Genomic DNA, 23,347 nt, shown 5'->3' on the forward strand with positions numbered 1-23,347 from the left:
CTTCTTCACAGATAAGGCCAAGTTAAAGGAGTTCATCATCACCAAGTCCTTATTATATATGAAATGTTAAAGAGACTTATCTAAGAAAAGGAACATTAAAAACTATGAAAAATAAAATGACCACAAACTCACAACTATCAACAACCAAACCTAAAACAATAACAAAAATGAACTAAGCAAACAACTAGAACAGGAAAAGAACCACAGAAATGGAGATCACATGGAGGGTTATCAGTGGCGAAGGGGAGGGGAGGGGAAGGGAGGGGAGGGGAGGGGAGAGGGGAGGGGAAGGGAGGGGAGGGGAGGGGAGGGAAAAGGTACAGGGAATAAGTAGCATAGATGGTAGGTAGAAAATAAGGGGAGGGCAAGAATAGTATAGGAAATGTGGAAGCCAAAGAACTTATATATGTGACCCATGGACAGAAACCCAGAGCAGGGAATGTGAATGGGAGAAGGTGCGCAGGGCGGAGGGGAATAAAGGGGGGGGGGAGGGAATGGGACAACTGTAATAGCAAAATCAATAAAATATATATTTTAAAAAAGAGACCCCACTAGGGATGTACCCATTTTACTCCAGAATGGACTTATTTTCAGTATTGGAGGTTCCGGAAGGAAACCAAAGCAGCCCACCGAAGACATGTGGAGCCCGTGTCCTGAAAACTGGCGGCGATTTTCTCACCTGCATCCAAGATGGCTTCTTTTTTTCCTTAAAGTTTTGAAAAATGCAACTCGCCCAAGTTTACAAATGGTCACAAATTGTCCTCTTCTATAGAGTGGGGCAATAGTAGGTTTACCATTGTTCATATGGAAAGTAAGACAATAATTAGTAAATAATAGTACAAGAATGAACTCTTGTGTTTTTTGTACTCACAACTGTAAACCTAGTTTCACCCCATGCTCTGTTGATGTGCAAAGGCATCCAGGCACACAGTCTCCTACCTCGGAGTGATGGGGTGCTCGCAAAGGGAGCAAGGGGAGAATGAGCAAAAAGACAGGTGCCACGTCCGGACTAACACCCCACCAGCAGAGCAGGCGACAGGTGAAGGATCATCTGTTCCCGCTGCAGATCTGTTCCCGGCTCAGAGGGACTCTGGGTCTGAAAGGTGCAGTGGGTCAAATGAAGTTGTAACCGAGTGAAAGCTTGGACCGCTCGCTGCACAGACAGCCAATAAGTCTCGTGACAAGGGGCTGGGGCAAGGAAACTGACTTTCACGGAAAAGCCAACAAGCCGAGAAGGTTGGATACTGGCATATCCTGAAGAACCATCTTGAGAAGGTACAGAATTTAGGCTTCTTTTATGTTAGGGGAAGCGGGGGAAGTGGAAGGGGGCAGGAGGAGGTCGGGAGGTGATTGGTGCCCACTGACACCTGGATGTCAGGACGGGTCCAAGAAGAATGGTGACAGTTCTCTGCTATTGGTCACAACCCATGGCTCCCATGGTCCCGGACATGAGATTCCTCTGGTCTGAATCTTTTAATAAACAATCACTGGTTTTGTACTGCCTTCCTTTTCTCCTTGGAGAGGTGGTTTCAAGCGGGCAGATTGTCTCAGGAACTCCTAGGCTAGAGGTTAGATTCCTTGGTGATTAGCAGACGTATGGGACTAAGAAGTTACTCACTGACGTGCTTGGGAACTGGGCAGGCTCAAGAAAGCTGGAGTCAGAAAGGCTGATTATTTGATTCAATCACACAGTCACGATTTTGGAGGAAATTCCCAGGTACTGAAGTGGGCCTCCCACACAAAACTCCTTCCACCTTCCTTGCCCTTGAAGTCCAAACCTGGGCAATGTGAGACTCTGTTAAGAAGTACCACCTGAGGGGTGGGCTGGGATGGGAATAAAAGACAGAAAACTGTACCTGAACAACAATTAAATAATTTTTTTAAAAAAAAGAAGTGCCAACTGAGCTGAAAGCATAATGCAAATGCCAGAACCTTCCTGAAATTTCTGCTTGTTTGCACCCAGGGCCAAACTTGGGGTGACTTCGGGATCACTCAGTTCTATGAAAATGCACTCTCTCCCAAGAACCTCTGGCGTTCAAGCTGGAGCCAGCACTTGCGATGGATGTTTCTCTCTGCTGCCTGCATGTCTGGTGTTAGTCTCTGGGCTTGGTCACAGCCGAGCAGCAGTCACCTGGCCTGTCGCCTGGCCAATCACAGAGGCAGGGTGGCTATGGAATCAGACAGGCCTAGGACTGAATCCAGAATCCTTATCTGTAAAGAGGGGGCAAGACCTCCTTCAAGAGTTGTGGAAGGAGCCCTGGCTGGTGTAGCTCAGTGGATTGAGCGCGGGCCTGCAAACCACATGATCGCGGTTTGATTCCCAGTCAGGGCACATGCCTGGGTTGCAGGCCGGTTCCCAGCGGGGGACTCACAAAAGGCAACCATACATTGATATTTATCTCCTTCTCTCCCTCCCTTCCTCTCTAAAGGAATAAATAAATAAAATCTTTTTTAGAAAGTTGTGGAAGGAGAGAAAAAGAGCATGTTTAACAAAGGAGAGCTATGATTCCTATCAGAATAAAGGTGAGGCGTTTTGGGTTTTTGTTTTTGTTTTTTTGGAAAAGCAGTACACAAATGATCTAAAAACTTAGAAAGCAAACATGAGGAGAAAGAAGAATTTTTTTAAAATCCTTGCCACCAGAGATAATAACCACTAACATGTTGGTGTCTAGGCTCCTGAATCTGTCACTCATGGCTACAAAGACATTTTTTTAATGGGCCCATAATTTGGTAGCGTACCTGCTTTTCTGCTGCTGAGTGAAGGTACTGTACACAACTGAGTCACAACTTTTTTCATGACTAGATCATTCTGAGGTGAGACCGCTTCCACTGTTGGGAAGCGCTTATTCTTCAGGCAGGGGCAGCAAACCAAGGCTCTGGCGTCTGCACACTCACCTCTCCTGGTGCGAGGCTATTAAGCTCTGGAGGCTGCCGCCCCCTGCCCCCACGTGAAGAAAACAGAGACTGAGAGGATCACCCCACTGGGTTCTGGGTGGGAAGGAGGGGTTGATGCAAATAATGTGTGGAAGTGTTGGCTTAGCATTTGGCACGTGGAACGGGTTCAGATCCTGCCAGTGGTGTCTGGGGCTTTGTCATTAAGCTGTCCCTGCACGCTTCTCGGTCCTGTCGAAAGTCCTGCCTTGCAATTCCTAACCGAGGTTATTACAAATGAACGGTTCTCCTCCCCTGTCCTCCCCTGCCCCATACACAGAAGCACCGCCCGCCCCGCCCGCGGGAGTGGCGGCTGCGGGCAGCAGCAGCCCCCGCTCCGCCCTTGGGCGCTCCTCCGGGAGGACCCAGCGGAGTCCCGGCCCACGAGGGCAGGGCCCCCGCGCGGTTCCGCTTCCCATTGGCTGCCCGTAGTGCCACCTGGCCGCGGGGGGCGGGGGGGAGTGTCAGGTGGCGGCATCCCGCCCGCCCGGCGGGCCGGGGAAAGACTGACATGAGCCCGGCCGGACGCTGGGCCCTCCTGCTCGTCTCTCTACTGCAGTCCGCCGGAGGTAAGGGTACGGGGAGGGCAGGGGCCGCGTCCGCCCTCGGACCGGAGCTCCGAGGGGGAAGGGACGCGGGCCGAGCCTTTCGGCAGCCACCGGAGCGCAGTGCTAACCGCACTGCCCACTCACCAGCAGTTTTCGTCCAAGAATTAAGCGCACTCGAGTTTTTGAAATTTTTTTCGGGAAGGACACTGATCCAGTGCCCTAATGCAGTTCAGCTTTAGGGAAACTGGAAAAAGGAGACAGTTTATAAAGTACCTGCATTTATTTATAAAGTGCATTTTAAGGTGTCCTGAAAGCACTGTCTTCTGTATTAATAGGACGCTTGGGTCTCACTCGTTGGGAAAGTCAGCAAGAAGTGCCCTGCCCACCCCGCAGTCCCCTCCCCTTCCTCCAGCTGCGGGTGTCAGATGCTCTCCGAGAGAGAGGAACTCTGGCTTAGCCTGTGCCCTGCTGTTCCTCCATCAGCCACCTTTTTGCTGCCCCCACTGGTGGGTAAATAAGCTGGCAGAGTACAAAAACCTTGGGAGAGGACCAAGCTACAAAGTCCCAACCCGTCCCTGAGATGGCCCTGAAATTGTCCCCGGGACATCTTCCCAGTCTGAGACTCACGGTTTAACAGCTAGAAGGCCCCTTGGCCTTAACCTAATAATTATATTAAAAGCAGTTTTTACTGAGCAACTTTTTTGTGTGTGCTGGACACCACCTTATCCTCTCTAAGCTCTACAACATAGTCATCCCATTATGTAGATACTATTTTCTCCCTTTTCAGGTGTAGACACTGAGGCTCAGAGCAATGAAGGGACTTGCCCAAGAAGAGAGGCAGAGAGGTGAGGCACAGAGCAGAGAAGACCGGCTGGAGCCAGCATGGCCAGCTTCCACGGTAGGGTGGGTAGCTCGCGCAGGGCAGCCCACCCACCTCGGTCAGCTCAGGGATGCTCCGGCCCCTGGTGCCTCCCAGCAGCGAAGGTTTTTGCAGCTGGTGAGGGACGGTGCTGAGGAGGGGAGGAGGGGTGCTCCATCTCCCAGGCCCGCTGTCAGACTCGGTACCTTTCTTGTCTAGCCCCAACTGTACTTTCCCTGAAGGGATTTTAATTTGCACAACATAGACTGTGGTGTGATGATTTAGGGTGAAGGGCGGCTAGCTCCAGGTTCAAATCCTGGCTCCCACACAAATTAGCTGTGTGTAGCCTCAGGCAAATTATTGGCCATCTGTCTCTGAGCCTAGTGCCCCTCCATGGAAGGGGAGTGACACCTACCCTGCCGGGTGGTTTGTCCTGATGATTGATTGATTGATTGAGGTTTTGTGTGTGAAATGTCAAACCCCTTGAAGGCTCAGTAGAGGGCAGCTACTCCAGCTGCTATCTCTCCACTGTGGCCAAGCTCAGACTTTGAGCCTGTCCTGCCCACAGATACCTTGTAAGTGACTTGCAGGCAGACTTTGGCCTCCTGCCCGGCATCAGGAAATCCAGAATCTGCTGGGAGCGGGGACAGCACCAGCATTCCGGTGATCCATTTCTGGCCTGTGGACGCAGGATAGGGTGGAGCTGGGCACGCATATTTGCGTCTGAAGGGTCAGGAGTAGGAAAGCCCAGCTGAGAGCCATAGGCAGAACTGACGCCTCTCTCCCTAATGCCCAGTGTTCTGTGTTGATGTAAGAAACAGTCAAACCCGTACAGAATTTTTGTGAGTTTGTTGGAGCCAAATGCTGACAATTGCCGGGATGCAAAATCGCAACAGACTGAGAAGTGCTCCAGAGAATTGCCGGCAGTTTGGCACCTTATTTTGTACATCACAATCGAAGGAGGAGATCTAGGGGTTGGGAGGTGGCAGGACTTCTGGGATTGGATAAAAGGTAAAAAGCGATAGACGCAAACTTCTTTCCCACGGTTGGGTAAAGGAGAGTTAACAGTCAGCAATGAACATGATAACAATGGAGGGATCTGCGGTCTCAGCTGGCGGGGTGACGTGCCCAAGGGGTTCAGAAAAAAGGGACGTTACCTTAACATTGCAAAGGTGTGTTGCCATAGATGCAGGAGGCAAATAGGCTCAGTGAAGGTAGAGTGACCTTTGTTAGGGAAAATACCAGCCCGGGATGTGACTACCCACCACGAGCTGATCTTGTTAACAAGTTTTCATTTCAGACCGTCCTTTGTGGTCACTTTAGGTCTCTGAGTCAGTAAGGCTGCCACACAGACCCCCCTGAGCTTGGCAGGCTACCATGTGGCCCCTTTCCATCCATATCTGTAACCCCTGTGGATTTCTGCTGTGGCCCGGGTGGCACGTCTAGGCACTGAATTCCCCGTGGGACCGTGAGCTCTGAAAGGGCGAGAATGGAGTTGCGTTCTTCTTTGGAACCACTGGCACGTGGCGGTCAATGATGTCGTTGACCCGTGAGGGTCCACTGGTGTTGGGAGAACGAAGCTGAATGGACCCCAGGCGAACCTGGAGGAGGCTGTGTGGTCAAGAGCTCAGACTGTGGAGTTGGCCCGGCCTTGATTGGAGTTCCGATTCTATAGCTTATTAGCTGAGAGGGCCTCAGTTTCCTCATCTCTAATGTGATGATCGTAATTAGTACCTACCTCCCAGCAGCACGGGGAGGATTGAACATGCAGACAATGTACTTAACATAGTGCCTGGCACGTAGTTAGGACACACTACACATTCGCTGCTATTACCATCATCATCATCACCACTGCCACCTCCTAGAGATGTCAGGGAAGACTCCCTGGAGGAAGTGACATTTGAATCAAGTCTTTGAAAGATTAGATGGTGAACACTAGGCAGCCGGAGACATCGGAGCTCAAAGGCTCCCGAGAGAATACAGTGGTTTGAGAAGGCCAAGAAAGAAGATTGGCGCAGCCGAACGAACCTGTCCGGCAGAGGTCGGCCAGATGGCCTCACCAGGCTGTGCTGGGCAGGGCCTCTGGACCTTGATAAAGACTGGACTTTATTCTGAAGGCAAGGGAAGGGCATGAAAATGAGCAATTGTGTAATCAAATGAATATTCCGAGAGAAGGGCATTAGCAGAGAGATGGAGGAGGAGCCAAGGAGGGGAAGGAGGGGACAGTTAAAGGTGGTCGGGAACGTGTCACTGAGACAGAGATTCTCGCTGCTCACTGCCTGTCCCCAAAGCGCACCTGGCCAGTATGGCGGGAGAGGAGTGGGTCGGCTTGGGGAGGGTCTTGTGGTGATTGTGAAGACTGGCTTTGACCTTGTGTGAAGTGGAAGCGGTCAGAGGGTTTAAAGCAGAAGGGTGGCATATTCTGGCTTTCATTTTATTTTTTGCTGTCGTGTGGAGAACAGACCAAGGAGACTAGGCTGGAAGCGGGGAGACCGGTTAGGAGGCCTTGGAAATGATCCAGGTTATCACAGTATTTGTTCATTCACTCAACAACTATTTATTGTGCATCTACTGTGCACCAGGGACCATTACTGGCAGGTTCTGGGACACTGCTTATGGAGACCCTTGGGACTGTTCCCTCGGGCAGCACAGGAGACCCAGGAGTCTATTAGAGGGCTCCTGCTCCGTGGTCTACTGCAACCCTTGGGGTCAGAGAGGGCAGGAGCTTCCTCTCAAGACCCCTGCAAGCTGCCGAGGCCCGGGCAGGGGATGAGGTTACAGCACAGCCAGTCGTGGCATGGCTGTCACGAGGATCCTGACCCCCGGTTCCCAGCCTCCACCATGTCCCCCATGCTTCAGCCACCCCAGGTGACTCCTGGTTCCTCAAAGTCAAGGAGCATGTGACTGTCTGCCATGCTGCTCTTCGGCTCTGAATGGCCAAGGTCAAGACCAGCCAGCAGCTCCAGGCTTCATGACCTCTTTCTGCCCCACAGGGAGGCCCCATCTGGCCCCTCCCCAGAACGTGACACTGATGTCCCGGAACTTCAGTGTGTACCTGACATGGCTCCCAGGGCCTGGCAACCCGCAGGACGTGACCTATCTCGTGGCTTATCAAAGGTAAAGGGGGCCTCTCGGCCGGTGGATGGGGAGATGGAGGAGATGGGCAGGGGCAGGCGGGGCTTCTCCAGGACGCTGCTGTGGGTGTGAGCAGCACTGCCTGGCCGTCTGCATCCCTCGGGAGTTGGCAGGTGGCAGGTATTTGGAGGGGGCACTTGATACAGGTGCGGAGGTGGGGATGCTGTGGAATGGAGAACAGGGCACAGGTGATAGGCCGGTCAGGGGTGAGGGTGTGTCTTTGAGAAAAGTTGGAGTGGGACTTGGGTGGAGGCAGGAGGGCCCAGCGATGGAATTCACGGGGCCTGGTTCAAGGTTCAGAGTTGTTCCCACAGATCAGGGCAGGCAAACGGGCCTCCTGCAGAGCCCAGGCACCGCTAGGCAATTGCCCTCCTCCCCACGGAACCTGCTCGGAGTCCTGGAGTCCTTCCCAGCACGGCAGGCCAGGCAGCCCTACTCCTGCAGAGGTATCTGAACATGCAGACAGATTCACCATCTTTGCACATGAATGGAAACATGTGAAATTCTTCTGGGGAGCAAGAGGGTAAAAGCAGATTCTCAGGAGGACTGATCTAGAACTGGTGAGGTAGGCAGAGGCAGGAAGGGGAGGAAACTGCCATGAACTGAAGCCCCACGGTGCACCAGGCTGAGTGCCAGGGTCTGGTATGAACATTCCACTTCTTCCTCCCAGGATCACCAGGCAGGCCCTTCGTTCCCCCCACTTTAGAGGTGAGGAAACCGAGCTCAGAGAGATGCCATGAATTGCCCGAGGAAGCTAGTGATGGAGCCAGAAGAAAATCCCAAGACTGGCCCCCAAACGTGTGCTCTTCCCATTCCACCGTTGTCCCTCTACCCATAGCAACAAGATGTGAGTGACAGGGGCCTGGCTTGGAGGACAGACTGCAAGAGAGCTTGCGAAAGACCTCCATCAGGAGGCAGAGCATACCTGACACGTACGTGTGAGTGCTGTGATGTCAGCACTGAGGCCATACACCAAATGGGCTTGGTCTCACACGGGCCTCTGAGGAAGGACACAGCTGCAGTCTGCAGTTGAGGAAACCGAAGCAGCTAGAGCACATTTTGCTCGGAGTCACTCCACTGGGAAAAGTGGAGCTGGGATAAACTGACGGGAGACTTGAAAGTCCGCCCTCTGACCTTTATCATCTTTTCCTTCCCTTTTATACCTTTTAAACCTCTCTGGGAATTGCAAAATGGTAATGTTCTCATTGTATTTTTTTGCTTACTAGTTGGAATTATTTTGTAAAACGACGCTCCTTCCAAGTAGTATTTGATCTTCAGAGGTACTTTTCAAATAGGCAAGACAGGATAAATGCTTGGTTTTTTATTACCTTACTTGTTTAGCTTTTATTTACCAGTGTTCAAGATAATGAACTGGTTCCCTATCATCTCCCAATGGTGATTGATTCCTTTTTTTATTATCATTATGAACTCATGTATTTAAACATATCTGGTGGTTTCAATCTGTTGTAACTTACTCAGCTCAAGGAAGATTGAATTGTCCCATCTTTGGCTAGCAAAAGTCTCATCAAGTTGCTCCTGAGTCCTTTGAACTTGACCCTAGCAGTCCTTGCCAAGTTTATTGCTGTCTGTTATGACAAGACGGTCCAAGTTCATCTGCACAATTCCTAAGCTAAACCCTGGCTCAGCCATTTCTCCATTTAGTAGGAAGTAGTTTTAAAGGACACAAACCCATGTGCTCCTGGGCGATCACTACGTAGCTGTTGCTTTTAGATCTTTCCCTGGCTCCTACCATGGTGGCTGATTAAATCTCCAAGTTGCCACCCAGATCACTTTATCAAAAGATTTTTTTTAAACCACACTCTTGGTGTTCTCTCAAGAACGTGTTTCTCATTTTTTTTTTTTTTTGCAACATGCATAGGCTGAGAATTTTTCAAATCTTCAGTTTTTGCTTAGCATTCCTTCTATTTATCGCTCTCTTTACTATACTATAGTAAAGAGATCTTCTCTCACTTTACTATAAGCAGGGAAGAGAAACCATGTGACTCCTTTAACACTTTGTTTAGAAATAGTCTCGGCTAAGCACACAGGTGTGTCACTTTAAACATCTACCTTCCACAAAACACTAGAGCAAGATGCCAGTGTCTGCCACTAGATAAAGCAGCCACATTCTTTGCCACTTTGTAACAAGGGTCACCTTGCCTTCAGTTTCCAATGACACACTCCTCCTTCCCACCTGAGCTCTCCCCAGAATCACCTTGAACGTCCATTTTCCTACCAACGGTCTTCTGAAGGCAGTACCGACTTTTTCCAACACGCGCCTCAGAACACTCTTCCAGCCTCTGCCATTGCCCAGGTGCAAAACCACTTCCACACCTTTAAATATTTGTTACATTCCTGTCCCACTCTGATACCTACAAATCTACGTTCTAAATGTTAGTCTTTTTAACTGAGTTTTGCTAGGGCTGCCATCGCAAAAAATCATAGACTGGGATGAGGACAAGGCTTAAACAGCAGAAATTCATTTGTCACAGTTCTGGAGGCTGGAAGTCCAAGATCAAGGTGTGGGCGTGTTTGCTTCCTCCTGAGGCCTGTCTGCTTCGCTGGCCTTTTCGCTGTGTGCTAGCATCCCTGGTGTCCCCTCCTTTTCCCATAAGAATGCCAGTCTCACTGGTTTAGGGCCCCACCCTTATGACTGAATTTATTATTATTATTTTTTTTTATCCTCACCAGACGTGCCCATTGACTGTAGAGAGAGGGGAAGGAAGGGAGAGATACACTGGCGGGAGAGAGAAACATCAGTGAGCCTCTCCCACATGTCCCAGCTGTGGGCCAAACCCGCAACCTGGGTATGTGCCCTGAATGGGAATCAAACCCATGACCATTTGGTTTATGGGAGGACACTCCAACCAACTGAGCCACACTGGCCAGGGCTAAATTTAATGTTTTTAAAAACTTTAAAAATATACATTTATTGATTTTAGAGAGCGAGGAGGGGGGAGGGAGAGAAACATTGATGTAAGAGAAGAATTGACTGGTTGCCTCTCACACGCGCCCCAGTTGGAAACCGAACCTACAACCTAGGTATGTGCTCTGACTGGGAATTGAACTAGCGACCTTTCGGTATACAGGACAGTGCTCCAACCAGCCACACCAGCCTGGATGAATTTAATATTAATTACATCTTTAAAGGCACTGTCTTTGAACACAGTAGTCCCACTTTATCCATGGTTTTGCTTTCTGGCGGTTCAGAAATATTAAATGGAAAACTCCAGGAATAAACAGTTCGTAAGTTTTAAACTTCACTCCACTCGGACTTGTGTGGGGAAATCCTGCGCCGTCCCACTCCGTTCCGGGACATGAATCGTCCCTTGGTCCAGCATATCCGTGCTGTATCCTCTCCCCACCTGTTAACCACCGAGTAGCCATTGTGGTCATCGGCTTGTTTGTCAGTAATAGAAAGGCCACATTCACATAACTTTTATTACCCTATGTTCTTACAGTTGTCCTCTTTTATTACTGTTGTTACTCCCCTACTGGGTCCAATCTATAATTTAAGTTTTATCATAGAAGTGTATGCATAGGAAAAACCACATATGTAGCCCTGACTGGTGTGGCTCAATGGGTCAGGATTCGCCTCACAAAGCAAAAGGTCACTGGTTTGATTCCGGGTCAGGCCACATGCCTGGGTTGCAGGTTTGGACCCTGGTTGGGGTGCTTACGAAGGCAATTGATCAATGTTTCTCTCTCATGTTGAAATTTCTCTCCCTCTCTTTCTCCCTCCCTCCCCCCAGCTCTAAGAAAAATAAATAAAATCTTTTTCAAAACCACGTATCAATATACAGTGCTCGGTACCATCATAGTTTCAGGCATTTGCTGGGGGTCTTGGAACACATTCCCCGTGGATAAAGGGGGACTCCAGTACGGTCTCACTGGGGGGTAGGGTTTCAACATACAAATATGCAGGGGAACACAATTTAGTGCCTAATAAATGGACTTTTATTCAATTTAAAATTTGGCTCTTCACAAAAGTCTGAAGAAAATGAAAAGCCGGCAACTGAGAAAAAAATATTCACAATATACACATTCACAGAGGACTTGTTTCCAAAATAGAGAATGGCTACATCTCAACCATGAGAAATTGCCCAGAACGAGTTGACAAGTGCCTTCACAAAGGAAGGCGTGTGAATGGCCAGCGAGCACATGAAAACATGTCCGGTGCCTTTAGCCATCAGGGAAACGTGAAGCAGAGGCACAGCGAGATGCCACTACACGCCCACTAGAATGGCTACATTTCAAGGACAGACAATGCCAAGCGCTGGGAAGCACATGGAGTAACTGGGAATCTCGAACATTGTTGGCGAGAGTGTGCAAAGGTACAGTCCGTTTGGAAAACAGCTGGACAGTTTCCTGTGGTTACAGACTCAAATCACCGAATCTCCCAGGTTCTCCTCCTAGACCTTTACCCGAGAGACATGAAAACGTCCGTCAAAGACTTACACAGGAATGCTCACAGCAGCTTGAGTCACGACAGCCTTATCATGGACTGAATCGTGTCCCCTCCCCCCACGTATGTTTATATGTTAAAGCCCCGATCCCCTGTGTGACTGTATTTGGAAATGGGGCCTTTAAAGAGGTCATTAAGATTAAATTTGGTCTTAAGGGTGCAGCCCTAACGCAGGAGGATAGTGTCTTTGTAAGAAGAGAAAGGGTCACCAGGGACTCTCACACACAGAGAAAAGGCCATGAAGGACACGGACAGAAAGAAGGTGGGCATCTGCAAGCCAAGGGGAGAGGCCTCAGGAGAAAGCAGACACCTTGATCTTGGACTTCCAGGTTCCAGAACTGTGAAAAATCATTAAATTTCTGTTGTTTCCAGGAGTCCCCATCCTTTTTGGCACCAGGAACTGGTTTCATGAAATGGGGTAGGACAGGCGGGAGCAGAGGGCGCTGGGGTGGGGGGCAGAAGGGGGTGGAGCTCAGGCGCTAATACCTGAAGCTTCGTTTGCTCCCGCTGCTCACCTCCTGCTGTCATCCGTCTGATGACAGATGGGGAGACTGAGGCTCGGGAGTGGTTGCCTGCATCGGGTCCCAGAGCTAGTGAGGGGCCGAGCCACGGTTCCCACCCACGCGTGTCTCTCCAGAGCCTGAGCTCCTACCTGGAATGTTCTCACTCTGCCTCAGCCAGAGGCTGGCTCTTGGACAGATGGATGGACGGATGGAGGACAGATGGCTGGGTGAATGGCTGGATTGGGCAGAATGGAGGGACACGCGATCACATGTCCTCAAAGTTCCCTTGCCCCAAGAGGCGGAGTCCATGGCCCAAGCTGTTCTGTTTCCTCCCTCAGCTCCGCAACAACCCCCAGACGGTGGCGGAAAGTGGGAAAGTGTGCAGGAACCAAAGAGCTGACATGCTCTCTGATGTGCCTGGAGAAGCAGGACCTATTCAACAAGTTCAAGGGGCGTGTGCGGGCGGTTTCCCCCAGCGCCAGGTCCACCTGGGTGGAGTCCGAGTACCTGGAGTACCTTTTTGAAGGTAGGTCTGTGGGTAAGGGACTGAGTGGGAGGCTCTCTGTCCCAGAGCTTGGCTGAGTGGCACGACTCTGCAGCCATCTGCCTCTCAGGTCCCCAAAGCAGGGAGCCGTGCTGTGGGCCAGCTGCCCTAGGCCCCGGGCCCTATCCACGCAGCCTGACCTCGTGACAGGGAGGCCGGGGCGGGGCACCAGTGGCGGCAGTTCAGCTTGTACCTCCTACCATGACAGTCATTGTCTTCCACTGAACACAGCTTTGGCCATGAACTAGACCAGCACTTTATAGACTTCTTTCTACTTTTTTTATGTTCAACCTCTCTCTTTATAAAACAACTTTTTAAAATTCTGGCTGCATAAGTAATTTCTGTACATTGTAGAAATGTAGGTGGAAAGAAGATAAAAACAGAGAGGAAAGCATTCCCGGTGCTTCGCGCATTCCGAAGTCTCCCGTGTTAACGCTGAGTCGGGAGTGTACTCTCCCCCCAAATGTTTTATTTCTAATCCTTGCAACCGACCTGCGGAGGTTCATTTTCATCAACCCAATGTTTACAATATAAATAAAGCCAGACTCGCAGAAGTTAAGCAGCTTGCCAGAAACACAGCGAGGAAGTGATGGAGATGGAATATGACTCTGCATCTTTCCGAGCTTGGACAAGGTGCCAGGCCAGATCAGGAGCGAGGCAGGGCAGTAAGGACTGGAGGGTAAATACTCAGACGGCCGCCGCGTGGAGCCCAGATAGAGCTTGAAGGGAAGGGAGCATGGGACTGCCCCCAAAGGGCGCTGACAAGTCCTGCTCTGTTTCTGCCAGTGGAGCCGGCCCCGCCTGTCCTGGTAGTCACTCTGACAGAGGAGATCCTGAAGGTCACCGCCACGTACCAGCTGCCCCACTGCATGCCCTCATCGAATCTGAAGTACGAGGTGGATTTCTGGAAGGAGGCCACTGGGAACAAGGTGGGAATCTCCTTTCCTGCCCCCTAACTGTACCCCCTCCCCTCACTGCCCCACCAATCCCCAGGGCTCCTCACCCTGCCAGCCTGCTCCCTGCACACCTCCTCCAGGAAGCCCTCCCCATACAGCCCTCACTCTGGGCATACCCCTGACTCTGCACAGTGCAGACGGCCTGTGGCCACCCCTGTTCTTCTCCACCTAAGAGGCCAAGGGCAGGGCATCCTGTTCCTGCACCTTACAGGTAGACAGCACAGCAGTCATCTACCTACTATTTTTTTAATTATAAAACTTTTTTTTAATGATAAACTATCACTGGAATGGGATGAGCTACAGGGTGCTCGCTTACCAAGCCACCAGAGTCATGGTAGACAAATCAGAAACCACGCTGAAGCTCTAAGGGGGAAAATGCCAGAGGCGACCACAACGAGCCCTTCGGCGCCTGTCCAGTGCCAGACCTGTTTTCTGTGGGCGTGTGCGTGTTCGTCTGCACGTAGTCATGTGTGGCAGGGTTGGCCAGCATTTTCTGTAAAGTGCCAGAGAGTAAACATTGGCGGCTTTGCCGACCGCATGGCCTGCCACAGCCACTCAGTGCTGCACCTGTAACACAAAAGGCACCAGAGACAATAGAGAAAGGAACAGGCTTAGCGGTTATCCGGGGAAACTGGTTACAAAGAAGCCGCACCCAGATTGGCCCACGGGCTGTGTAGTTGGCTGACCCCATCCTTACTGACTTTTTTCTTTCCCTGAACATCCATGCCCGTGGTGCCCTGCGTCCTCTGATTCCCGGGATGTTCCTCGTCATCTGAGGTGGCCCCAGGCCTTCACAAAGGGCCTTACAAAGGGTCTAGACCAGCAGTGGTCAGTAGAAATAGAATGTGAGCCATGTATATGGTTCTCAGTGTTCCTTGTTAAGGGAGGTAAAAAGAAACAGGTGAGCTTAATTTTCATAATGGATTTCATCCAATAGAACGTATCATTGCAACATGCACTTAATGTAAAAAGTATTGAGATAATTTACATTCCTTTTCACTCAGCCTTTGAAAGCTGGTGGATGTTTTATGCTCAGAGCCCATCCCAGTTTGGACTGGTCACACTCGGGTTCTGGGGGCCACATGTGGCCGGTGGCTACTCTACTGGAGAGGCATCTGCTATATTGGACAGTATCCGCAATGGCTGAATGATGCCTCCCCCCAAATAAGTTGGGAGGCCCTTAGGGTAGGAAGCCTGAGGAATATGCCCCTCAAAGGGAAGGCCAGCAAGGCTCTGGGCAGGGAGCAGGGGGCAGGGAGTGACCTTGAACGGCAGGGGTGCTCTTGACCCCAGACCATCTGTACCTGGACACGGCAGAAAAGAAACCAGATTGTGCTGGGAACTGCTTCCTGAACACTTGAACTTGAATGCAGGATCACAGCTGTGTTCTGCCTGCCAGCCCCACCCCACCTGCCCGTGGAAGCCGTTCCCGCAGCGGGTCTGCTCACCTCTGCTTCTTCCTCCAAACAGACCCGACTTCCAGCCACCCTCCACGGCCAGGAAGTCCAGATCCCCCTCCAGCCAGGTACCAGTGGGAACCACTGCGTTAGCGCCAGAACGATCTACACCTTGGGCGATCCTAAATACAGCGAGTTCTCCAAGCCCACCTGCTTCTCCCTGGAGACCCCAGGTGGGTGCAAAGTGGGACGGCATCACAGATTTCCCCCATGAGTACCAGATCTTTGTAAAACGGGGGTTGAGAGTATGAGTCTAGAGACAGACTCGCCTGGATCAAAGTCCCGGCTCCAGCACACTCTTGTGTGTCTTTGGGCAGCTTACATAACCTCTCTGAAACTTGGTTTCCAGTCTGTAGCATGGGTTTATCCTGATGAGGACATATGTATTCTAGGATGACATATGTCCGTGAGGCCCGCAGGACACATGCAGTTGGTGGGCTGGAGTCACTGTCGCTGTTTCTGTAATGGTTGCTGCTTTTCCTTAGGAGTCAGCTGGGCGTCCCTGGTGCTGCTGCCACTGCTGTTGGCTCTCCTTGTGGCATGTGTGATCTGGAAGAGCTGGGTGATCTGGAAGAGCTACGCGGGGAACCCCTGGTTTCAGCGGGCAGAGATGCCACAGGCTCTGGTATGGCGAATCGGGGCAGCGCCTCCGAGGGGAGGGGTGAGACCCAGAGGTAGTGCAGACAGACTATCAAGACGGCCCCAGCTGTGAAACATCTCCATCCTTTGAGGATGGATCCCGAGGGCCCCCGCCATGTGCGAGGGAATATTTGTAAGCTCTCTCCAGCAGCCAGCACCTGCCTCCTGAGGGCTGTTCCTGGCCTCTGGCGTCCACTCTGCGCATGCACGGGGCAGGCTGCAAGTACCAGGGAAGTGGCACGGCCTCCACCCCACCCCCAACGCCCGCCTGGTGTCGCTCTGAGATTTGGCTCTGAGTGCCCAGCAGGGTCCAGCCCGGCTGCCTCAGAAGTAACTCACCAGATGACACCCGTGATCAAGGCAGCTCCCCCACCCCTGTCTGACGTGCCCGCTCCCTTGCCAGCCCTTCCTGGGATCACTTCCCAAAGAAACCACTTCCATTCGTATCTTCGTCACAGGGGCTGTTTCCAGGGGACCCAGTTAGAACAGTCAGGCTTCAGGAAAGCCTGCACTTCTGTTCTTGTCTCCTCTGCCCACATCAGGACTTTTCTGGACACAGACACCCCGTGGCAACCTTTCAGCCCTGTGGCCCCGAGCCCCTGGATGGCTTGACCCTCTGTCCCCAAAAGGAACTGACCAGAAGGATCAAACTGACCTCCAGGGCCAGGGCCCCAGCCACCGTCCAGGCAGGATCAGAGAAGGACGGTGCTAAGGAAGAGGACAGCGAGGAGGACACAGACGACAATGTCAGCTTCCAGCCCTATGTTGCACTCCCTCCTTTCCTGGAGCAGGAGCACCAGACCCCGGAGCAACCCGAGGAAGGGGTCCAGGTCAAAGGCTGTCCTTCTTCGGATTCTTCAGACAGAAGCTGGGCCAGCACCGTCGGCTCCTCCCTCTCAGATGGGGCTGGATCCTCCGGCTACTTAGTCAAGAAGGGTCTGGACCGAGGGCTGGGTGAGGACAGGTCTGACCCTCTCCCACTCCCCAAATTCTCCAAGGACTTGGGTTCCCTGAAAGAGCTCCAGAGAGATGACCCCTCCTCCTGGGCTGACTGGGGCTCCTCATCACCAAGACTGAAACTGGTCCCCGGGGAGCCTCTAGTTTCTTTTCAGACACTGACCTTTGGCTGGGACAGCAGCACCGAGGACAGGGAGGAGGAGGAGGAGGAAGAGGGTGGGAGCGAATCAGAACTTGAGGACACCAGTGCTGGCAGCTGGGGGACTGACAGCCTTCAAAGGAGTAGGACACTGGGGCATTACCTGGCCAGGTGAGCTGTCCCCCAGCTTCCTGCCAAATCCGGTGCTACTGAGCTTCCCAAGGGCCCAAGATGCCGCTGAGACTTGAAAGCCTGAGAGCATCATCCCTGGGGTAGCAGGCACAGTGTTCTCATAGCGCTTCCCAAACCCCAGCTAGAGGCCGTTTGTCCATCTGTCCCGTTGAGCGGTAAGGAGCCACCTCGCCCTTGGACCCACCAGCTATGGGTGGAGCTCCAGAAAGACTGGAGAAGAGGATGGGCTGGGCTCACCCCACTGTGCCTGGGGTGAAAGGTCAGGTGGAAAAATCATCCCTGGACACAGGCGTGGCCGGGTCACAGTAGACATCCAGGGCTGACACCACCAGGGGCCATCTGGGTTGAGAGCAGGATGTTCGGAGGCACGGCAGTGCGGAGCCCCTGCCTTTCTCCAGCGCCCTCTCCACCAAGTCTTGGGCTCCTGATTCGTGAGTCCCCTGGGGCGGGCCGCAGTGAGGAAGAACCTCGTTGACAGACAGTGTTCGAGGGGAAGGGAAGGGCAGCCATCAGCCGCATCTGTGTCTCTGTCATGGAACTGCACAGGTTTGCTATCAGGCCAACCTGGGCCGATCCCTGCTCTGCCATTGCCCAGTCATGTGACCTGGGTAAGCAGCTTCCTTCTCTGCCCTAGGGTTTCCTCGCCTGCACTTCCACCTGGAGTGTGGGGGAGGCTGCCCATCACTGGTGCTCTCTTCCTGGGGGCTGGGGGGTTCTCCATCTGCCCGGGCTCTGGGGAGACTGCCGGAAGTCTCCCGCCATGGCCTTCAACTCAGAGGGCCTGGGAGCACTCACCCCTCAGCCGGTCTCACTTCTCGTCCACCTCCTGTCTTCCACCTTCGCCGTCTCCACCTCCTGGTCAGGAAACCCAGCCCAGGGGGCTCTTGGTCCCTCTCCCTTTGCCCAGTGAAAAAACAAACGGTGCGTCTTCCAGGGGGTTCCAGTTTGCTGGGGATGGGACAGCAGCCAGACAAGAATGGGACCCCTGGGTGTAACCCTGCTTCGGACAATGCTTTGACCCTCTGGCTGGCCACTGTGGTTATAAAAAAAAGTCCCATCTTCCCTGTCAGTGTCTTCCAGAAACAGGCCATTAGCGGTAGTGATGGGTGCTGGCTTCATTAACCTACCCCCACCCGAGTACGGACAAGCACGGCAGAGTCTTCACCCTCAGGGTCCAGACTTCTGTCTGAAGCAGCTGAGCAGCTGACCCACCATGTTTCTCCAGGAGGGTGAGCTTTGCGGTCTGTGCCCAGCTGGTCCGTCCCCCGTTCCCTTGGCCATGGCAGCAAACAGCTGAGGTCACAGCAAGGACTTCCTGGGGGCACAAAGTTGGCAGGAGGCCTTCGCTGCTGGGGCTCACAGGCATATGCACACGCATGCACACGTGTGTGTGCTCGCACAGGGGTGAAGGCTTGTCCACATCGCTGAGCGCAGGGGAGGAAGAACGCACTGAAGTCTCCTTGCTGGGCAAGGCTGTGGCTCGGGGCCTCCTCCTGGGAAAATGCCGACTGAGGCTGAAGTTCTCTCTGGAACCCAGATGAGCTGCTTCCTGAAGGTAATTTCAAAAAACTGAAAGCCATTAGCACTCTGGTAAAGGAATCACATTATCTTTATTATTACTAATCGTTGGGGTTCTTTTAAAGCTTTTTTTCAACATTTAATTTCACAGATAAGCTGAGCTTTTTAGTAATTTTAAATTCCAGCTCCTTTACAGTGATTGTATCATGAAAAAACTGTGGGAAACATCATAATAACTTGCCCTTGGTGGGCACAACCAGCCCCAGGGCCGTGATGAGGGACAGCGGGTCACGAATACCTGATGCCTTTGGTTGCAGCAACTTATAATTTTTCAGAGCACAGTTGACTCTTGAAGGGATTAGGGGCACGACCCCACCACACAGTCGAGCATTCACGTATAACTTTTGGGTCCCGGAAACTTCGGTCATACCTCAGTATCTGCAGGGGATTGGTTCCAGGAATGCCCCCCACCAGCCCTGCATCCGCAGATACCCAAATCCACGCATGCTCAAGTCTGTCCACCGCATCCGCAAATTCCCAACCAAGGATCAAAAATACTGTTTTCGTTCAATGCAAAACCCAGAGATACAGAGGGCTGATTGTGTATTTATTGAGAAAAATCTGCGTCTAAATGGACCCATTACAGTTCAAACCCATGTCATTCAAGGGTCAGCTGTACTGAGATTATATATTATTCTTAGATTTTTGTATTTATTTCTAACTTTATATGTTTATATCATATTTAAATAATTTCTTAATGCTCATTTTAGAACTCTGTACTTTTAAATAAAGAGCTCTATTTTTAGAGAAAAAGGAAGAATTGAATGGAAATGTGTGTGCTCTTATTTCTCAAAGTCTCGCCACTCACCTAGCTGTTTAACCAGAAGGGTCTTGGGGCTGGGTCCCAGCAGCTGAGCCAGAGACCAGGGTTTCTGAGTGCAAAGTGCAGCAGCCATTCCAGGAAGCACCAACAAGGCAGTGGGAAGCCAGAGGGAGGGCAGCCAGTCCAGGTGCACCATCAAACAGGTCACTGCCAGGGGCACCAGGGGCCCTCTCCCCCTGAGGGGCATTGGGAGTTCAGTGTTGGCCCCTCCAGATTTGTTCTGCCAAGGGCAGGAGCTGAGGAATTTACCTACCAACTACTGTGGGTCCTGAGAAGGCTGCCCCCTGCCGTGGAGTTGTAGGTACTTCCTGCAAGTGCAGGTGGAATCCATCAGGGTAAGCCCATGAGAAAGGTCAATGTCATGGGGGTGGGGTAGGACACCCACATCACCTGCTACAGCGAGGCTGGAGCTATGCCCGCCACCCTGGCTGCTCGCCCCTTGGTAGCTCCAGTTCATGGAAGGATACAGAACATCCTCAGTGGCTGGCCTCGCAAACCCAGATCACTCCAGTAGAGCGCTAATGAAGGTCTCCCAGGTGCCGGCGATTGTCAGGCCACCTGGTAAATGCCCGGCACTGTTCTTGCAGATTGTCACCTTTTACCTGGGCGCTAGGCCCAAGCTGAGCTGATCCGAGTCCCTTTCCTTGGAATTCAGAGGCCTTCCTGGCTGGCTGAGCCTGGAACAGGTTCCGACCTACTGCTGCCCTGTCCTCCACCCCGAGAAACAGCAAAACCCAGTGTCCGGGAGTGACAGGAATGCAGCTGCCACACAAGCTGCTGAGTTGCCATCCTGGTTCTGATCCATCCAGTGGCAGCCCTGTCCTCAGCTTCTCTGCATCCTAGTTTTGGTTTGTCTTTTCTTTTTAAGAATTTTTATTTCTTAATTTTTAGACACAGAGGAAGGGAGGGAGAGAAACATCAGTGTGTGGTTGCCTCTCTCGCACCCCCTACTGGGGACCTGGCCCAAAACCTTGGCATGTGCCCTGACTGGGAATGGAACCGGCAATGTTTTGGTTCGCAGCCCGTGCGCAACCCACTCAGACGCACCCTAGCTTTAAGCCATCTCCCAGGGCTTTCTGTTACTTATAACCAAGCATCCTTGCCAATTCACATTGCATGCACGTCACAACTCGTGGACAGGTTGGGGCCTCTGCCCCCTTGGGTGGATGTGCAGTAGGTTCTTTCCAGGAAACGCCAGAACTTCCTCTTTAGGTGATTCCCCAGCTGCCTCTCACCCTGACCTCTGATGCCAGTCATGTTTTGAGCATCTCCTGGCCTGTCCGTGGCCAGCTTCTGGGCAGTGGTAGTATGTCCAGCTACTGGGCTGCTGGATTACTGAGGCTCTTACAAGAACGATGCTCAGGGTCGCTGGAAGAGGGGAGGGAGGGACCGTGGGCGTCACATCCTGGGAATTCCTGAAGGGGAGGGACTTATTCTCCTGGCACTAGCACCTGGCACAGGGTGGAGGCTGGTAATAAATAAATGAATAAAGGGATGTGTGAATTGGTGTACGAATTGGAGTCGGTAAGGGGCTGGCCGTGGCTGATGTACGATTCTATGTGACTAACCGGAATTATAAGATGGCAGAGATCCCGCATTGGAGGATACCAGGTTCCTGTTGCATGCGGATGCCTGTTCTTCCTCAACCCAGCGCCTGTCCGAGGCGAGGGGATCGATGCCGCTCAGCGAGGCAAATGGCGCAGGAGGGGCAGCCCCGGGAGACAAAACAGCTCCGTGACCCCCTGCCTGTAGCTCTGTTTCCCATATGATTTGGCGCTCGATCGATCGGTGGCTGCTTGCTTACATCTTCCTTGAGTTCATTCCTGTGTGCACAGAGTTGGGTGAAGGTGACCAAAGTTTTAAACACACACACACACAGGCCAGAAGTTACATCTTTATCTAAGCGAGTGAGTCAGCTCCGTGAGTCAGTAACTCGGGAGATAGTGGCTGGCGCCGGGACCCGTTCCAGCCCGGGGAGCCCCACCTCTCGGCATTCGATGACACAGAATCCAGAGGTGACAGCTCTTCATTGATTGTCAAGAGTCTTTCCCCACTTCGCTGCCTCTGTAAGTGGGTTAGGAGGAGAAGGTAGGGACCCCGAGGGGGGAAGGCCTCGGTGTCTGCTGTCCTGGTGGAGAAAACCACCAGCAGGTGGTGAGAAGCCCCCTTGGGGGGCCCACGCCTCCAGGATCAGTCTCGCGGTTTCTTGCATTGCCTGTGACCCCCTCCTCCCGCCCCCAGAGTCTAAGCCTCGGCCTCTCTAGGCACCGGGTGGGCCCTCTTGAAAGCCAGATTCCAACAGGGGCTCAGATCCCACCCCCACTCCCATCTCCGAGCTCCGGGCCCCTTCTCGGAGTGCACCCGTTCCCTCTAAGTAACCCTGACTCAGCCTCAGTGCCTACCCTGGGGGCGCAATGCCCACCCTACCCCGCCCCTGGCATGTCCACGCGAACTTCCAAAGGGAACAATTATCACTGTCCTCATTGCCCCCCTACCATCCCCACCCTACACACCAAAGAGTCTGGGTTTTTGCAAACTTTTCAAGGGACCTCTCTTGATCCTTAGTTCCTTGTTCCTAACAGAAGAGACTCACAGCAGGAGGTCTCCTCCTCAGAATCTGTCAGGAGGCGTCAGTTGGTTGAACCCTCCCAGCAGCCCTGGGGAGTAGAGACTATTATTTCCTTTTTGCAGATGAGAAAGCTCAGGGTGGGAGATTAAGTGACCTGCAAAGTACAGGTGAGTGGCGGAGCTAGGATTTGAACCCATGTCTGTCTGCCCAAAACCCACATTTTGCTCACTTCCTGGTTCCCAGGAGCCATGTGAAACTGCTCCCCCCATCCTGGCATGAGACACAGGGTCTTCTTCATGTTTCTGTGAAGAAGTTTGGTCTGATGAGCACATACTGAGCTTCGAGAACTCCTTACCCTGACAGGGAGCTGAAATTCTAGGCAGACTCAATAATTGTTGAGTGATTTTGTGTTGTGTCACTGACAATAGCCATGAAGGGAACTCTAGGGTGTCAGGGAAGGCTTTTCAACCCCACAGTGACAGGGACACAGAGGTCATTCAAGTTCCAAGGTCCTTAGAGGACTCCTAGACCAAGTCTCCCTAATAGCCAGAGAAACTGAGGCCCGGAAAGGGGACAAGACTTACTCAAGGTCATCTGGAGTCAGGTGCAGGGTAAGGACAGAACCCAGGATCCCAACCTGGAACATCGAAGTCCATGTCCCTGACTGACACAGCCCAGGCTGGGAGACTCCGAGTGAGTCTGATCCTCAGGCTTTTCTCAAGAAGAGGCTCTGGGAGAAGCTTTGTTCATTGCTCTTCCCACCCCTGAGTGACCAGGGACCTCCTTCAGGCTCTCTCACAGCTGTGTCCCCAACCACATGGCACCCTCTCCCCCAAAGCACACCGCTCTGTCTCCTGATGTTCTTGCTTCTGCAGAACAGATTCTGGAGCCCCTGGGTGTTGAAAGAAGGGACAGGATGATTCCTGAATACTTATGATTTTAGAATATGCTTTTTCTGCATAGGGATTTTCCACAGCCAGTATTGAAGCCCTGGCCAGCTCACCCCAGATCACTCAGTCAGTCAACAAATACTGCCAGGGACCTGCTTGGTG

General features: G+C 52.2%; 1 protein-coding gene and 1 long non-coding RNA gene across 4 annotated transcripts in view; one reads left to right on the forward strand and one right to left on the reverse strand.

Moving 5' to 3' along the window:
• Positions 1 to 3,416: 3,416 nt before the first annotated feature.
• IFNLR1 (interferon lambda receptor 1) lies at positions 3,417 to 17,308 on the forward strand. Of its 2 annotated transcripts, none has more exons than XM_053660549.1 (7): positions 3,417 to 3,500; positions 7,332 to 7,455; positions 12,780 to 12,967; positions 13,772 to 13,914; positions 15,412 to 15,571; positions 15,884 to 16,023; positions 16,496 to 17,308. In XM_053660549.1, exons 1-7 carry the CDS (start codon positions 3,443 to 3,445, stop codon positions 17,306 to 17,308), a joined length of 1,626 nt encoding a protein of 541 aa, XP_053516524.1. In that variant the 5' UTR covers positions 3,417 to 3,442. The 2 variants fall into 2 exon arrangements, with proteins under 2 accessions (XP_053516524.1, XP_036991817.2); XM_037135922.2 differs by having other exon boundaries at positions 16,580 to 17,308.
• Positions 13,816 to 23,347, reverse strand: part of LOC119042229 (uncharacterized) — a 93,719-nt gene continuing 84,187 nt past the window's right edge. Inside the window, exons 5-7 of one of the 2 annotated variants that reach the window (XR_005081181.2) lie at positions 21,295 to 21,549; positions 14,258 to 14,434; positions 13,816 to 13,903 (exon numbers count right to left, since the gene is read on the reverse strand). This is a non-coding gene — a long non-coding RNA (uncharacterized LOC119042229). Of the gene's footprint in view, positions 13,904 to 14,257; positions 14,435 to 18,809; positions 18,875 to 21,294; positions 21,550 to 23,347 lie in introns of those variants that run through there. The other variant, XR_008390696.1, reaches the window with a different exon arrangement.

The sequence above is a fragment of the Artibeus jamaicensis genome, unplaced genomic scaffold (genome assembly GCF_021234435.1).
Source record: "Artibeus jamaicensis isolate MK-2021 breed Jamaican fruit bat unplaced genomic scaffold, CSHL_Jam_final scaffold_847, whole genome shotgun sequence".
Lineage (NCBI taxonomy): Eukaryota > Metazoa > Chordata > Mammalia > Chiroptera > Phyllostomidae > Artibeus > Artibeus jamaicensis.